The sequence below is a fragment of the Suricata suricatta genome, chromosome 5 (assembly GCF_006229205.1).
Source record: "Suricata suricatta isolate VVHF042 chromosome 5, meerkat_22Aug2017_6uvM2_HiC, whole genome shotgun sequence".
NCBI lineage: Eukaryota > Metazoa > Chordata > Mammalia > Carnivora > Herpestidae > Suricata > Suricata suricatta.
The window spans coordinates 5,715,242-5,733,155 of record NC_043704.1 but is presented as its reverse complement, the minus strand read 5'-3'; the positions used below and the strand labels follow the sequence as shown (position 1 = coordinate 5,733,155).

The following is a 17,914-nucleotide window of genomic DNA, read 5'->3' as shown; positions in this document are numbered from 1 at the left end:
TTAACTTTGAAGATGAGACGACAGAGTTATAGATCTGCCAGCAGAAAATTAAATATTTAGAGATTTAAATATTTAAATATTGAGAAAAGTATCTCGCTTTCTCCTCCCCACCAATTTCTCCTTCTGCCACTTTTGATTCATCAATCCCAGGAACCCGCATTTGGAGGATGCTTTCCTTTGACTACAATTTTTCTGTCTTGCTGCCCTTCAGAGAGAAGCTCCCTGGCCCCATTCGGTTCCCTCCAGTGCTTCAAAGTCTCTGATGCATCATTGCAGCTGAAGTGTTAGGAGAAATCTGGAATTAAAATGGATCCTTTCTCACTAACCATTCCCAGTGTTTGGGAGGGAGTGACACAGGATGGAATGACATGGAAATTAGCAAGTCAGATGTGTTAGATCATTGCACTGGGAAATCTCGTGTCCAATAGAAAGACAACTGATGGAAGGTAAATATAATCAGTTATTATATCTCATACAAAACATTGAGGAAAATGATTCATAAGGAAGCAATATTCATCCCCCCTCTTTCTCAGAACATGCATTTTTGATTGAGCATTAAAAGGAAGCCTTTGAACGAATAGATTTGCTTCACTACCCTGGATGAATGTCTGATTATCTTTGTTCCCATTTGGCTCTCATTCTCTTACCTGTTGCCACCTCTTGGACTTGTTAGCAATGGTTGAATTGCACACCATCTGTGGATAAATGATTATGGAATTCGCAGCACACCACTCCGTAGGAGGCACCTTGCACTCCTGGAGACCTCCAGTCTTGCTCTCTCCTGCAGGGCCTCTATGGAAGCATCCTTAACCCACCATGCTGGAAGTGACAGCCAGCCCCAGCAGCCTGCTCTCCTGCTGGGAGCAAGCCTGGCCTTTGCCATTCTGCAAGCCTTCGGCCTCTTCAAGGTGTGATTCACCAGTCTTTATGTTCTTACAGACTCCACGCTCTCTGAGTGGTTTCCTTGGAGCTCCAAACCTCCCGCCACCCCTAGGTGGGAATGCACAGATTTCTCTCAACAAGAATATCCTATTCTTGACTTAGCCCTTTAGGAGGCCCAGAGATGGTTGATGGGCAAGACCTCAGAATCAAAAAGCCCTGCTAACTGGCCTCACGTTTCTTGTTAGGAAAGAAGGTACCAGCATCTTTGGGATGATTCTCACTTGGCAAGCCCATTGCTAAAACATTGAGACAACAAGAAATGTCACATTTAATATTCAGTTGCATATATTATGAAGAAAACAAATAAACTCTTCTATTGTTTAAATTGCTCATTTGGCAACCTTCTGTTTACACGTTTGAGGGACAAAAAAAAATGTGCCTAATTATGGCAGCCATGTGGGAATAGACTGGTATCAGAGGGAGATAACACCAGTACAACTCAGCTTCCCAAATAACCAATAGGAACCCCTGAACAGACAGACTATTATTTCTCACCCTAATCTACAGAGAAATTTCATTCCAACGGGAAGAATTTTCTATAAATCTTTTTACTTTGGCTTTGGATGATCTATATAAATACTGAAACAAATGTTATTGCATGAGAAATTGTATTTTTATCATTGATTTTATCCACGCCTTGTGTTGCAGGTAAAAATTAATTAAAATTATTAGTTTGGAGGTAGTCAGGAACAGACTGTACCTTTTAGACAGGATGCTTATTGAGTTTTAACTAAAAGCTATGCACTCTTCACAGAAAATCTGTATTTTGTAAATATATTTTAATGCTCTGTTGATGCTTAATGTTCAGTAGGAGCAATGTTATAATTTGCACATCATTAAGCTTTGTAAAATTAATTTGGCAACAACGTAGCCTTGGAACATTACAGAATACAAGTACACATAGTCTTGGGATTGTCTCGTCCAATTGCTAGGAAACAAGCCAAATTCCCCCTGAAATTCTAGGATACAATTTTTGCATGATTTTCTGAACACAAGACAGCCGGGCATGAGTGGGGGTGGGGGGTGGCAGGGCAGGTAACAATAGTGCATTCACATTAAAGCATGTGTGCACACCTGATGTGTGCACACCTGAGGAACTTGGGCAAGAGCCCTATCGTCTCCATTTAACCATCTGACACTGTGTATACAAATGTCAAATAATGGACAATGGGAAATTCTCTGATTTTATTTTTTATTGCGTGAGCATGAGATCTATGACAATGAAGAGTAGAGTTAACACTTGCACCCCTTGATTATTTATAGAGCTGGTACCGCAGTTCACACAGCCTAATGACCTACAGCTTACATGATATTACTGGACTTGGGCCAGAGGCACTGAGCTTGAACTTCTGCACACCCTTTCTGCCACTCTCTGACCTTAGTGAGGCACTTACTCTGTCTGCACCTTAGTTTCCTTGCCCAGGTCCCATTTTTATATCAAAATACCACACGAGGTGGTTTAAATAACAAATCTTTATTTCTCCTAGTTCAGGAGGCTGGGAAATCCAAGATCAAGGCACCCTCCAATTTAGTGTCTGGTGTGGGCCTTTTTCCCAAGTTTTCATTGTATTCTTACATGGCAAACAGAGAGAGAGAGAGAGAGAGAGAGAGAGAGAGAGAAAGAGAAAATGGGAAGAGAGAGAGAGACAGACCTTTTGTCTCTTCAACCCCTTATAAAGGCACAAATCCCACTTACGAGGGTCCTACCCTCATGACCTAATTACCTACCGATGGCTCCACCCCCTAATATTATCACATTGGGGGCCTAGAATTTCAACATATGCATTTTGGGGACACAAACGTTCAGTCCATTCTCGTCTTACAAAGTCCATGTCAGTGTCAAGTACAAAATACATTCATTCCATCCCAGTAGCTCCCAAAGTCTTAACTCATTCCAGCATCAATTTTCAAGTCCAAAGTCTCATCTACATACTGGCTGAATCTGGTATGGGTAAGACTTCAGGTACATTTGTCTGGAGGCAAAATCCACTCCAGCCATGAACCTGTGAGACCAGACAAATTACGTGCTTCCATAATACAATGGGACATGCATAGGGTAGACATTACCATTCCAAAAGGAAGAAATAGGAAAGAAGGAAGGAGTGATGGCTCCCAGATAAGTCTAAAACTTGGCAAGGCAGATCCCACTGGATCTTAAGAAACAAGAATCTTTTTGTTCTTGAGACCTCTGAGATTGCAATGTCTTCCCGACTATGAGGAGGGCTCTGCCCATGCTGTGGCTCTGTGCAGGGGCTCTGTCCAGATTGCAGTTCTGCAAGGCTCTGAGGGGCAAGGCTGTCCCCGACTTAGCTCTGGGAGGTACAGTCTTCAAGGCTTCAGATGGAGGCTTTCTGGCCTGTTGAAACCAAGGCAGTGACCCTGATGATCTCTGAATGTCCTTCAGAGCCATTTCTACCCCTTCTTGAAGAACAGCACAAGTTTGGGGCAAAGTAGCTCTATCATCTTGTCCCGTAGGATCTAAGAACTCTGACAGCTCTCTTTCCTTCTATCCCATCTCAGTCTCCTTGGCTCAAACTGGTGTGGGTGCTTTCAGTCCATAGCTCACTCCCACACCAGGCTCCTCAGCACAGGGCTGCTGGGCCACACCCTTAACGTTCTCATCCAAACCCACTTTCTCCTGTTTTTGCAATACAGATAGGCTGAGAATTTCCCAAATCTTTTAAGTTCTGGTTTCTCTTGGCTTAACAATTCCTTCTTCATTTTACCATAAGCAGTCAGGAGGAGCCACACTTAGAAATCTGAGCTAAGTGTCCAATGTTATCGCTTGCATGTTAGACCTTCCACAAACACTAGAGCATGAACACAATTTAGGCAAACTTTTTGTCTCCTTATAGCACAGATCGCCTTTTCCCATCATCCAATAGCATGTTCCCAATGTCCATCTGAGGCTTCACTAAAATGGTTTTTACCTCCCACACCTTGTGCATAATCATTTATGTGTTCTCGAAGAAGAGACAGACATTCTCTCCCATTCTCTCCTTCTTTGCGATCTCTCGCTGGAATCATCATTAACAGGCCCTTCACAGGATCTTGGCTTTTTCTCGCATCAACCTCAGAACTCTTCCCACCTCTGCCCAGTCCAAAGCCACATCCAAGCACATTAGGTGCTTGTTACAGCAACAGCCTACTTCTCAGTACTAATTCTTGTATTTGTCTGCTTGGGCTGCTGTAACAAAATATCACACTGGGTGGTTTGAACAACAGACACTTATTTCTCAGAGTTCTGGAGGCTGGAAGTCTACGATCCAAGTCTAGTAGATACTGTGTCCATTGCCTTCCTGGTTTAGAGATGGCCACCTTTTTGCTGTGTCCTCAGATGGTAGAGAAAGAAAACTCTTGTGTCTCTTCCTTTTTTTTTTTAATAAGGAAGGGCATTAATTCTATAATGAATTATAGAATTATAATTCATGGTATTTTACCCCACCCTCATGACTTAATCTGATCCTGATTACCCCCCAAAAGCCTCACTTCTAAATCCCATTACTTTAGGGATTAGGACATCAACATATGAATTTTAGGGGAATACATGCATTCAATCCACAGCATTCCTCATCTGTAAAATGGATCTGTTATCAGCCTACCTGTCTTATATGGCTTCTTTAAAGAAGAGGTGTACCTGTCTGAGTCTATGCCTCCTTGACATTTCATGGTCTTGCTTCGTGTATTTTGAAGCTTTGTCATTAAGCTCATAATTGTTTAGGATTGTTATGTCCTCTTGATTAATTGATCCATTTATTAATATGAAATTACCTTCTTTACCACTGGTAAGATTCTTTACTCATAAATCTATTTTGTCTGATAGGAATATAGCCACTCTAGCTTCTTTTTGATTAATATTAGCATGGTATAGTTTTTCTGTCCTTTTATTTCTAACATACTTGTGTTTTTATTTTTAAAAAAGATTTATTGTAGGCAGCATACAGTTGTGTATTGCTTTTATATCCATTCTTACAATCTCTGCTATAATTAGGATTTTAGATCATTTATACTTACTATAACTATTGATCTATCAATACGGATTTAAATCTATAATCTTGCTACTTGATTTTTGATTGTCATATTTGTTTCCTTTTCTGCTTTTTTGGATTAATTGAATTATTTTTTATAATTTTATTTTATTTTTTGGTTGGCTCATTGGCTTTATTTTACTCTTTATTTTGTAATTTCTGTGATATCCTTAGTATTAAAAGCATATATATTTAACTTCTCACGTTATACTTTCAATTGATGTTATACACTGCACATAGAGTACAAGGATCATATAATAGTATGCCTCCATTTCTTCCCTTGTTAACATTTGTGCAACTGTTGTCATACGTTTTACTTTTATATGTGTATAAACCCCATACTGTGTCATTATTATCTTTTAATTATCAATTATCTTTTAATGATATATTTTTTAAGATTTTTAAAAAGCTGTATTTTTTTCTTCCTTAAAATAATGTAGCAATGGAGGAATCTGATCAAATTAAAGGCTAAATATTTGTGTTTTTAAATCTTCCCTATCACATTCTGGGCATTATCAATTCTTTTTTTTTTTCTTTTATTGTTTATTGTCAAATTAGTTTCCATATAACACCTAGTGCTCATCCCCACAAGTGCTCTTTTCCATTCCCATCACCCCCTTCTCCTCTACCCCTCTCCCATCAGCCCTCAGTTTGTTCTCAGTATTAAGAGTTTTAATGAGATTTAAATAATAAGGAAAAAAACATATATTTACCTATGTAGTTACCATTTCTGGTATTTTACACTCCTTTGTGTACATTTATATTTCTATCTGGTATCATTTTCCTTTTGACTGAAAGACTTTCTTTAACATTCATTACCTGTAGTGTGGATCTGGTGAAGATTAATTCTTTAAGATCCTTATAGTTTGAAAAAGTCTTTCTTTTTAGTTTTGAAATATGTGTTTTTGAGTATAGAATTTTATGACTTTTTTCTTTTAGTACTTTAAAAATGTTGTTCTACTGTCTTCTTACTTGATGTCTTAGCTCAGGCTGCTATAACAAAAATACCATAGATTGGGCTCATAAGTAACCGAAATTTATTTCTCATGGTTCTGGAGGCTGAATATCTAAGATCATGGTGCCATCATGGTGGGGTTATGGTGAGGGAACTCTGCTGGGTTGCAGATTTGTCATTGTGTCCTCACATGGTGGAAGGGGGCAAGGGAGCTCTCTGGGGTCTCTTTTATAAGGGCACTAAGCCATGACCCAATCACCTCCCACAGGCCCCATCACCTTGGGGGATTAGGTTTCAACGCACAAATTTTGGGAAGACATTCAGTAGCACTTGGATTGTTTTTGACAAGAAGTCTTCTGACATCATTGTTTTTTTCCTACACATGTAACATGTCCCTCCTCTGACTACTCTTAAGATTTCCTATTGCTGGTTTTGAGCAATTTGATTATGATATGCCTTGATGTGGTTTTCTTCATATTTCTGTGGCTGAGCTTCATTGAGATTCTTGGCTGTCTGTGTTCATGGTTTTCACCAAATGTGGAAAATTTTTAGTCACTATTTCATCAAACATTTTTCTGTCGTGCTTCCTTTCCCTCCTTCAGGGATTCCAATTACATGTATGTTTGGCTGCTTGATGTTGTTTCATAGCTCACTAGAGCTTTGTTAAGTTTTGTACTCTCTTTTCTCTCTGTGTTTCATATATTCATATGTCTTCATGTTCACTGACCATTTTTTTTTCTGCAAATCTAAACTGCTATTAATCTAATCCAGTGTATTTTTCATTTCACATATTATAATTGCATCTCAAATTTTGACTTGGGTATTTTTATCTCATTCATGAATCTATTTAAATTCTTAGATATCTATCATGATGATACAGCTATAATACAATTGTAATAACTGTTAAAATGCCCATTTCTGCTAAGTTTAACATCTGTGTCAGTTATAGGTCAATTAGGTTTGATCAAATTATATCTTCTTTATGAAAGAAATGTTTCTCTGGTTTTTTGCATTCCTGAAACTTTTTCTAACAGCTTTTTAAAGATATAATTCACATACAATAAAATTCATGATTCTAAAGTATTCGATTCAGTGGCTCTTAGTATATTCACAGACTAACCCAGCTCCCACTACTATCTAACATTAGAACATTCATCCTCATCCCCAGAAGAAACCCTATGCCCTATCACAGTCATTCCCCATTCTGTCCCAACTCTACCCTGCCCTTGACAACCACTAGTGTATGTTCTGTCTCTAGGGATTTGACTATTCTGGAAATTTTGTAAAAAAAAGAATCATAAATACGTGATCTTTTATAATTGGCTTTCCTCACTTAGTATAATATTTTCAAGATTATCCAAGCTAAACACATATCAGTACTGCATTTCTTTCTATTGTTGAATAATACTCTGTTGTATGGATACAATGCATTTTGTTTACTCATTCACCAGCTAATTGATATTTGGGCTGTTCATATGTGGAAAAATTTTATTGGATGTCAACATTACAAATTTTATCTTTTTGGGCACTGGATATTTTTACTGCTATAAATATTCTGACTTTTGTTCTGAGAGGCAGTTAAGTTACTTAGTGACAATATCATCTATATGAATTTTGCTTTTAATATTTGTTAGCCTATACCAGTGTGGCGTTCAATCTAGACCTAATTATTCCCCACCATCAAGGTAAGACCCTTATGCACTATATCCAATCCCCTGTGAATTTTCAGGGCTTCTAATCTGGCTGATGGAACAGGCACTCTTCCCCGCCCTATGTGAATGCTGGGCACCTTGACCTCCAATCCATTCTGGTAGTTCTTTTCCTACTTTCTGGTAGTTTCCTTGAATTCCTGCACAGATCTGCTTGGCAGAATTCCCAGATGGGACCCTCTTCAAAACCCTAGAGCGTTCTCTCAGTGTAGCTCTATTATGTGAGCTCCAGCTTCTTCTTAGTCTCTCAGGTGTGAATCCTTACCTTAGGGAAGCGGCCGGGCTCCTCCTGGGCTCCTTCTCTGTGCCACACCCTGGAGACTCTCACAAAAATGTAAAAATCCTGCAATCATAGGCTTACTTCATTTGTTTTCCAGATTTCAGAGATCTCTGTCCTCCATTGCTTTAGGCAATACCCTAGAGACTGTAGTTTCATATACTCTGTGTGTCCTTTGGTTGTTTTGGGTAGGAGGGTAAATCTGTTTTTGTTACTCCATTTCAGCCAAAATTATATATGCCATGACCCATGATTTAAATGGCTAAATTACTCATTGGTAGCTGTCAAAGCTTCTGCATGGAGAAATGTAAACTCCCCATGTGTATATATGAGACATCAATATCCACATCAATATATTCCAGCCTTTTAAAAAAGGATTAGCGGTGACTTTTGTTTCTGAGGACAGATAATATGTTGATAACCACACCTTTAGGAAATCCATTTGTGCCATTTACCTCCTTGATGTGGAAACATTTATGTCTCCTCTCACAGGTGATCAGCGAGTTTGAAGCCTCTCCTGACTCATTTTCCTACAGAATTCCCAACCTGAGTCGGAACCGTCAGTACAGCGTCTGGGTGGTAGCAGTGACTTCAGCCGGCAGAGGAAACAGCAGTGAGATCATCACGGTAGAGCCCTTAGCTAAAGGTGGGCCGCTGTAGTAAAACTTCACTTCCCATCGTAACTGGACTGCGTTTAAATCCCTGTTCTCTCAGAAATAAAGCTTAAATGCCCTAAAAATCTCCAGAAAATCAGAACATCACGTGTTATCACATTTCAGCCTAAGAAATAAGGTTGCTGCTAGCTGGCACTGGGCTTTTGTGCAGATCAAAACAGAATCCACTTAGAAGTGAGCGCAGCATGAAGGGTGAGTGGCTTTACAACTCAAAGTGCCTTAAGGAAAGCAAAGGAGGAGCCCCCCACCCACCGTAACTCCCCAAGGAAGTTCTACTTTCATCAAAATCAAGCATCGTGCTCCTTAAAGAGAAATGTTTAGTTTGGAAACTTAACAAATATAAGAAAATCTTCAGTTCTTCTTCCAGTGATTGAATGCTATGAGCAAGACCTTAATGAATAGTGGGAAGTCCGAGTCACCAAAGAACAAAAAGTTCCTAAAAATGAATATAGTACCTTCACACTGAGATTTATACTAGTCCTTTAAAAGCACATATAGGCACAGAATATTCTTATTCTACTTCTGGTAATTGCTACCACCCAGTGTTTAGGGTACCACTAAATTAGCTCTTCTCACAAACAAACATACTAACATCACAATTCCAGGCCAGCAGGAGTTGTCCCCTGATTTTGGAATATACCACATTGGCAATTTTTTACTAACAAGGCTGCTAGGTGCCCCAAAGAGAACATAAGAGAACATTCCAAGATTCCAGTTTTACCTCTAAAAGCCCATGCTAACTTGCTTATTCGTGTGATACTAAGAAGGGTAGTGAGGGGAAAAGAGAAGGCTGTCACATTTTGAACACAATTACAGATAGAAAGTAAATATATTGTTGGTAAGGAAAATAAATTGGTGGATTTTTTTCTATTAGAATGTTTGATTATGATATCCAGCCACCCCTAACACACACTATCACGTTTAGAAAACAGTAATTATCAATGGACGTAAGGACAGCACAGTGGGATGAGGGCAAACCAGCAACATGAAATGTAAACTCAGCCGTAGCTTTTCCTCTTCTCTGCTGCTGTGTGTTCAGTGTCTGGCAGGTGGTGAGAAAAGTTCTTGTTCTCAAGAGACATCTTGTGGGAGGCAGAAATGGGGAGGGGTCAGCACCCAGACACCCCCGTACCTGGGACAGGAAGAGCCTACCTGGGAGACAAAGTCAGGTCCAGCAGTAGCTGTGCAGAACATCAGCTTTCTCTAGAGAGGGTGAAGCACGGGGGCTGCAAGAGAGGAAGGGGTGAGGGTAGACATGCAGGGGAAGAACCAGGAGGGCAAGGCCAGGGACTCAACAGAGGTGTTTTGGAAAAGAGGGGGGTGGTCTACCATGGCAACAGGTGCTAGGAGATCAAGGGAAACCAGACCAGAAGTGCCCTCATGTCATGCCATGCCCCGGCCAGCAGAGCAGAAAATCCTTGCGGGTTCTTGATCCTGAGGGAGGGAGAGAAAGGGCAGGAGGGAGATGCACAGGGAGTGAAGACAGCACTCGGTATCCAATCAAGCCTCTTCTCTTTATTCAGAAAAACTGTTCCTTATAAAGGTTTTTTAGGTGGGAGAACAAGGCAGCTGACCTAGGTCAGTTGCTAGGAAACAGGGTTAAGGGATTAAGGCTGGAGTAAAAGAGGAACCAAACTAGAGTGTTTTAGCACAGCGCCTGAGGGGCTGATACGACCCTGCCTGCAGGTGGTTGATCTTTGATCTTCTGGCTTCTCCTGACAGGGAGTGGTGCTCCCCTGCCTATTTTTGCAACTCCCCTCAGGGAGTGATATATCCGTCTAGCAAATGGCCAAGCAGCTGAATCTTTGCCACTTCCCACACCCTCGGGTTGGCCACACAGAGAACCTCGCTGACCTTGAGAGCTGTCTCATGGGGAGGGGAACTGGTTGAGGGGACACGGTAGATGGGAGGTAAGGAAGCAGACCTACTTGGCAGAAAGTTCTCCAAACACACATCACCTGGAAAAAGCCACAAGCTGGAGTGAGAATGGGTCTTACCCAAGGAAAGACTCTGGTTTTACTGTGTCCTAATAGGTTAGCCAGCAGAACATGTCTGCATGGTGATGGGAAGACCCAAGAGGAGAGGGGGAAGTGATAGTCCAGGAGGAAGAGGAGGGCCACCGGACTGTGGTTTGGAGGAAGCACAAGGGGATTTATAAGTCTGGTGACAGGAAATGCAGAGTTCCCAGCCTGGGTTTTCTGTTTCCTCTGCCAACCATTGATCTGTGATGTGGTGGAGAAAGGAGTTTGAGAAAAGGAAGGACAATAGGAAATCATCACTGCAGAAAAGCAGGAAGGAACTTACTAACAAAACAGTAAGATTGGAAGGGGAGTGGACAGGTCAGTTGAGGTCGGTGATAGTAAATGTATGGTGGGCCCTAAATTCTCTGTTGTGTGGATTTCTCCAGAAATGTTCAGTTTCTCATGTTCACGGGGAGTTCACTCAGAGTTGCGCTTGATCCAGATGGGTTTTCCAGAAAGGGGCTGAATGAAGGAACAGCTCAGGCATGCAGCAGATGTTCTGGCTAAAAACCTCCACCGAGAAGCCCCAGACGCTGGCACACCACGAAGGCTGACACATCAAGCTGGAGAGACGAAGCTGACAACAGCACAAGGAGACTGGTCCAGGTTATCCTGTAGTTTCTGGGAGATGAATGCAGGCAGCAGCAGTGGCAAATCTATCAGCAGGTAGCAAAGTCCAAACTCCAGAGTTAGGGCCACAAAAAGAACTGCTGTTCCACATATGAAGTGGCCGATTGGAGATATGGACCAAGTCCCAGAGGAACACCATCCCAAAGGAGCCCAGAACCAGGATCGAGCAGTACACAACCTAGAAAGGATGTCCAGTTGCAGATGGAATTGATTCTCAGAATCACCTGAGGTGCATGTTTAGACTCTTTGAACCCATCAAAGATCCATTGACTCCCAGGTCAGCACAGGAATCTGTGTTTCTAACAGAGATTCTAGATGGTTCTCTTGCCTGCTCCCATTTGAAAATCAGATCTGGTGAGTTTGTAGCTTAGTCTTGGAATGAATTTCGGATGAGGACCCTTTACATTCCAGCCACCACAAATGGGCATTGATTCTACAAACTGGGTGTGCTGGGCTTCAAGATGAAGTGGTTCTGAACTATATTTCTCAAAATGCTGATGGGGAATTATTCATAAGGCCTGGAACTGGTTTTGAGGGCTACGGCCAGCACATTAAAGCATTAAAGTGGAATAGAATGGAACAGAGTCCAATAGTCTAGACTGACTTGAAAGAAAAAGTACAAAAGATCAGAATGCATGAAACGTGGTAAGTATTAATTTGGAGCACTTTGTTTTCACTCACATCCCAATACGTGTGTAACTTCTGGATTCAACATGCAATATGCTCCTCACAGTAGGAAAGGGGATGTTAAAAAGCTTGTAAGTCCTTGACTCTAGCCGGATTTCCCAGTCATCCCAGTTTTGCTGAAAAAATATTCCTCATCATATGAAAGGATGGTCTGAAGGATTTATTTATTTATTTATTTATTTATTTATTTATTTTTATGTCTTTATTTTATTTTGAGAGGCAGAGACAAAGAGTGAGTGGGGGAGGGGCAGAAACAGAGGGAGACACAGAATCTGAAGCAGGCTCCAGGCCCTGAGCTGTGAGCACAGAACCTGACATGGGGCTTGAACCCACAGACTGTGAGATCATGACCTGAGCTGAAGTTGGACACTTAACTGACTGAGCCACCCAGACACCCCATAAACTGAAGGATTTAAAATGGGAGATGACAAACCACCAATACCAGAAATCTAATGCCACCTGACCAAGATGTTTTAGTTATGATAAAAAATAAAGAATGTCAATGACTGAAAAAGTGGTCTCCACCTTAGAATACCGTGGTGAAAGTGTGCTGCCCATGAGCCATCTCTGAAGGCTCTGCTCTGAGAAGGAAGAGCTTCCTGTAATATTTGCTGCACAAAACAAGCTCAGCCTCTGAATCCACCAGCATGTCCTCTTTGTCTCAGCTTTGGCCCACAGTGCTCTGAACAATGAAAATAAGCATTGTTTGGTAGACCTTATGACCAAGGTTTGTGTTCTAGACCAGGATGCCTCTGTAATGACTTGGCTCCATCTTTCCTGGAATTTAGGGCTTTCCTGTGGAGTCTGCTCCCCATGCCCATTGGCCAGCCCAAACCCTCAAGTCCCACATGATTCAGGGTCCCAACAGTGTCCCATCTTTACGGGTCCAGAACCAGATAGGGGCTACCTTCCATATGTGATCTCTGTGTCTGTATGTCTGGCCTGGCTTAGCTTCTAGAAGGAGCATTCCAGAAAACTGTATCCCAATGTATGGTGAAGGGGGGGGCACATTGTTTTGTTTCTGGAAGACTTATCTCTTCGTGTCAGCTTCTGCGTCTTGCTCAAGAAGGTAGCGCGAGGAACCTGTGAGTGGCGCTCCTCGGTCCTCAAGGGGGCCCCTACTGATATAGGTGCACCCAGGCTTTTCCTCTCTTCTCCTGCTGCTTTGGGACAGTGCTGATACCAGATGCCTCTGACAGATGCTCCTGCTGGAGTATCTGAATCACTGTCCCAAGCAAACAGTTGTTCTTCAAGAGAAGCCACTCAGAAAACATTCGTTGTCCTTAACGTTAGTGCTAAAGATCAAATTGATACAATAAAGTCGGGGAAACACCACAAAACTGATAAATAGAAGTGGTTCCAGTTTTACTTCTCCATCTTTTGGGGCTTTATGCTCTGTATTGCCTATTCTCTCCAATATTAAAAGTATATTTTAATGTGCATTTTTTTGGTGTTGTGATAAATTGTTTAATAAAGTGCTTCCACAAATAATTGGGCTCATAGAAAACACAGCTTGGAGCTACTTGCCTTGTGAAGACCCAAATATTTCGTTTGTGCTCCTCATATTTAGTCAATAGACAGGGAAAATTCTCCAATAGGGATTTTCTGGTATGTGTATGTCCTTACAAAGACATTTTAATATAAGGGAATAGTGTTGACAGGTGTAATATCAATTGGCTGTGTTGCATTCACCCTTTGGTGGGGGGGTGTTACTATACTGGGAAAGGTAATTTTGGCCTTCATGTAGATAAAGTCATCGTGCAATTGGACTTCTGCTGTGTTTGGTGCTCCAGCTCCGGCACGAATCCTGACCTTCAGTGGCACAGTGACTACCCCATGGATGAAAGACATCGCCTTACCTTGTAAAGCTGTTGGGGATCCTTCTCCTGCAGTAAAATGGATGAAAGACAGGTAACCAGTAACCTAATGTATGCCTTTAGTGAAACTCTAAGACAATACCACAGACATTCCAGGTTGGGTCTAGTGGTCTCATTTTACATTCATTTCCACTCAAGAAAATTCCAGCAGACACCAAGTCTTCTGATGGAGAGGAAGTTGGGATAGGGGTCAGATCTTGGCTTTCGCTCTGAAAGGGAGGTTCTGGTTTATTGTATCAATCTTCTGTAAATTCAGAGCCTTTTAATTCATAAGAGAATGCTTGAGAGGAAAATAGTCTAGCCAACCCAATGATCTCTGCACTTTATCATGTAAATTTTCTCTATAACCAAGATGAACACTCCAATGAGACCTGGGGCCCATTTTTTCCTTCCAAGATAATGGTCCAACTAACCCTACCTCAACTGCCCTGAGAAATAGCTTTAAGAAATGAATGCATTAGAACTTCACTATAAAATCTGGTTTTCCATATTTAATAGTAACTATTAAAATAGTAACAGCCAAGATAGGAGGGAGAAAGTAGGTGAGATGTATTCAGTCCTGTAACTTTTCTAAGTGCTTTCTCTCTGTCCAGAGGAAGAAATTGGGATATAAATAAAGGACTGAGAATTCACTAATGAGCATGGATTTGACATAAAATGGGTTCAGAAGAGTGCCAATTTTCAAACAAAAGCACTCAAAAGAGATAATTATTGAAATAATGGTCTTGGCCCAGTGGCCACTTTTCTCCTCTCTTTTAAAATCGGCTAATCCAATAAATAAATAAATAAATAAATAAATAAATAAATAAACAAACAAACAAACAAATAAACAAATAAATAAATGTAAAATCAGTTAATCCAAGGAAATGAATAAGCTCCCAAGGGTCAAGAGGCATTCTGCCTGACAAGAGGATGACCCTAGATGACTGGACAATTGCCACCGTGGATGCAGTTATGACCCCAAGGGGACTCTCTTTATCCTATGGCAAACTCATCAGCTTCTTGAGAGACTACAGTCCACTGTCTTTGTCTAAATCATCAACAACTGTGAATTTAAGCAAGTCTACAAGAGACCCTCAAATTTAGTTGTCTCCCTGTGATTGTAGTTGTCCCTATGTGATTGGGTCAGAGTGGCACTTTTGCCCCAGAAAAAATTTACAAGAGGAAGTCAGGGTGCCTACATGGTGAAGGAGAGAGAGACCCATTAGGGATGTGATGGGCATTGGCAGGTGTGAGAGACAGAATCCAAGCGCCCAGCACAGAGCTAACTTCCACATAGCATGTTTTTTACAAAGAACAAAATTCAGTCATTTGGTGTTTATGTTGCAGAATCATAATTTAGTTCCAAATGTGTTGTTTCCTTCAGAAAAGACTCTTTATGCTTTTCCCCAGTCTCAGCTAATTTGGATTGTAATTTCTTTAATCTGTGCCCTTTTCTTCCTGTGAGGCAGTAACGGGACACCCAGCCTGGTCACGATCGATGGGCGAAGGAGCATATTTAGCAACGGGAGCTTCATTATCCGCACAGTGAAGGCGGAGGACTCTGGCTATTACAGCTGCATCGCCAATAACAACTGGGGATCAGATGAAATTATTTTAAATTTGCAAGTACAAGGTACAAGATGGAGGGGCTCTTTCTAATGATTTTTTCAGATGCATGCCTATATGCAAAGAGTAACATCGACCGAATTTAAAAACCAGCCTTTCTAAAGAACTAATTGCTATTTTCTTATTACAAAAAAAGACAAACATGCTCATTTTGGAAATTGTAATGCTGACAATTGAAGAAAATAAAAACATCCATTGTCCCAAAGATAACACTATAAAAGGATAAGAGATACATTGTTATTATCCTTTATTGACATTTTTGCAGAGAAAGTTAGTCTAGATAGCTTCCACCCATTGCACGGTTTACTCTATACATGTGTAAGTGTAACCCAGAAAACATAAATAAAAAATAAGCCTAAATTGCGGTCTTTTACCTGCTAATTAGCTAACCTGTTCTATGCAATGTATACTAAAAGGAGGCCAGCCTAGCAAACTGCTACAGTATTTAGTGGGGTTTTAAATAGAGCATATGTGATTTTTCTTGATATCAGACACAGAAAATACATGACAAATTCAAGATTGTAAAGTTAAAGTCGTGTGTACAATCCCAGGGGGCCACTGTCTGGGTTCAGGTTTGTTTGCACAGTGATATTTTAGTAGTAGAAAAATCAAAGGCCATGTTTCTTTGGACTTAAGTGTTGTCACATTAATCAATCACAGTGAATAACAGTAAAATCAGCATTGTCCTCAGTGAGAGAGGAGGGAAGGGAGGAGGGCAAGTATATTTTTAAAAACAATGCAAAATTTATCTGGAGTTTCAAGTAAAGTGGAGTCACAAGAATTCCATGGTGTTTTAGAAGATTGACCTGATATTGTGACTGTAAAGAGGCCAGTTTTGCACACCTTTGGGTCAATATATAGGGACCTCTCTCAGAGGAAAAGAGATGGACATTTTATGGGAAGCTTTCTATATAATTTGGATAACATGATTCTGAATCATGAATTCATGAAACTGCTTCTGTCTTCAGTGCTAATCCAAAATAATATTGAGGCCCATTGGTTAGAAGTTATGTATTCTATAAACCTCATATGAGTAAGCAAGTTCATGTGTAGCCACTCAATGGCACACCTTTGATTTTCAGAGCTGAGTGTGTATGCTACATCTTGGGGGAGTAGCATAAAAAGTGGAAATATTTGCAATTCTTTTTCCCGCTAGCCATTCTCCTTCCCTGCTTCCCATCCCTGAGAACAGCTAAGTGGGTTCCATTCATCTGTCTCAGTTAAATTGTGGCTGAAATTCAGAGTAATGCGTGCACCCTTAGTAAGTTTAAAGAAGATTTCAATCAGTGATGAACAACTCAGAAATTCAAGAAATCCATGTGGAAATGAGTTAGATATAAATCCAAGTAGAAATGTGGTTGAATTTTCGTTAAGTAATAGATTCAGTCTGCTTTATCTCTTTAACCAAGGACATCAACTAAATAGACATTTTGACAGAAGTGAATTGCATATTTTGGCACCCTAAAACACTTATTTAATAAATGGCTGTTAAAAAATGATTTGGTAAATGGCTGTTATGGCAGATTAAAGATGTGAAAAACTAATTCTTGTTTTCTAAAACCTGTTTCGTGTCTAGTTCCACCTGATCAGCCTCGGCTTACAGTGTCCAAAACAACGTCTTCGTCCATCACGCTCTCATGGCTTCCTGGAGACAACGGGGGCAGTTCCATCCGAGGTAATAGGCAGTAGGTTGTCCACAGTTGTCAGTTGTCATTATCTCCAGGTTGATAAGTGACACATCTTCATCAATTGTTAAGTGTTAGTTATAATTAATTCTCCTGCTACCTAAACAGCAAGCCACACATCTATTTTTATGGTATTTACTGACGCTTATCCTTCATCCAAGGCATCTCATTCACAAAAGTATCATTATGCTTCCAATTTGAGTGAAAGATTAACAAAGACAGAAGAGAAAGAAACAACTTGGTAATCTCTCCCCCCAGGATTCTGCATACTGTTTCTTCCCCATGTTGTCAACACTCTGTCATTCATTCACTCCTGTACTCAATCATTCATTCAAATAACCACAGTAATTGTTGTAACTTATAAAACACAGAAAGATGGAGAACCTGGAAGTTAAGTGGGAAATGGCTTATTTGCACAGAGTTTTTGCAATTCGTCCATAGTAGAAAAGAATAAAGGAAGTTTGTCCTAAGGAATGAAGTAGCGTGATAATTCTAGCCTCAATGGAGTTGGAAGAATGTCACTCTGAGCAAGCTGTGGCCCCAGGAAAGGAAGAGAATCCAGAGGCACAGACTGAAGATGCACAGGAGTTGGGGGCTAGTCCTAGAGCACATGGGAAGGGATAGCTGGCTTGGATTTCCAAAGGCAGAGGCCATTCCTTCTGAGTGAGGAGCAGACAACCAGAAATAGGGAGCCGTTTCAGGGCAGAACCAGTGCGGTCCTGGAGTCAGCACCTTCCAGCTCATGAGAGCAGGCTGTTTTATCTCTTCCTCACCTTGCACTCAGTGACTACACACAGGCTGGGGATCATTATACACCATGA

General features: G+C 40.8%; 1 protein-coding gene across 1 annotated transcript in view; it reads left to right on the top strand.

Moving 5' to 3' along the window:
* The window catches only part of DSCAM (DS cell adhesion molecule), a 680,888-nt gene extending 665,554 nt beyond the window's left edge, over nucleotides 1-15,334 (top strand). Inside the window, exons 21-23 of the mRNA XM_029938933.1 lie at nucleotides 8,404-8,557; nucleotides 13,717-13,834; nucleotides 15,248-15,334. Of these exons, the coding sequence (XP_029794793.1) occupies nucleotides 8,404-8,557; nucleotides 13,717-13,834; nucleotides 15,248-15,254 (279 nt within the window). The 3' untranslated portion in view covers nucleotides 15,255-15,334. The remainder of the gene's footprint in view (nucleotides 1-8,403; nucleotides 8,558-13,716; nucleotides 13,835-15,247) is intronic.
* Nucleotides 15,335-17,914: the final 2,580 nt, after the last annotated feature.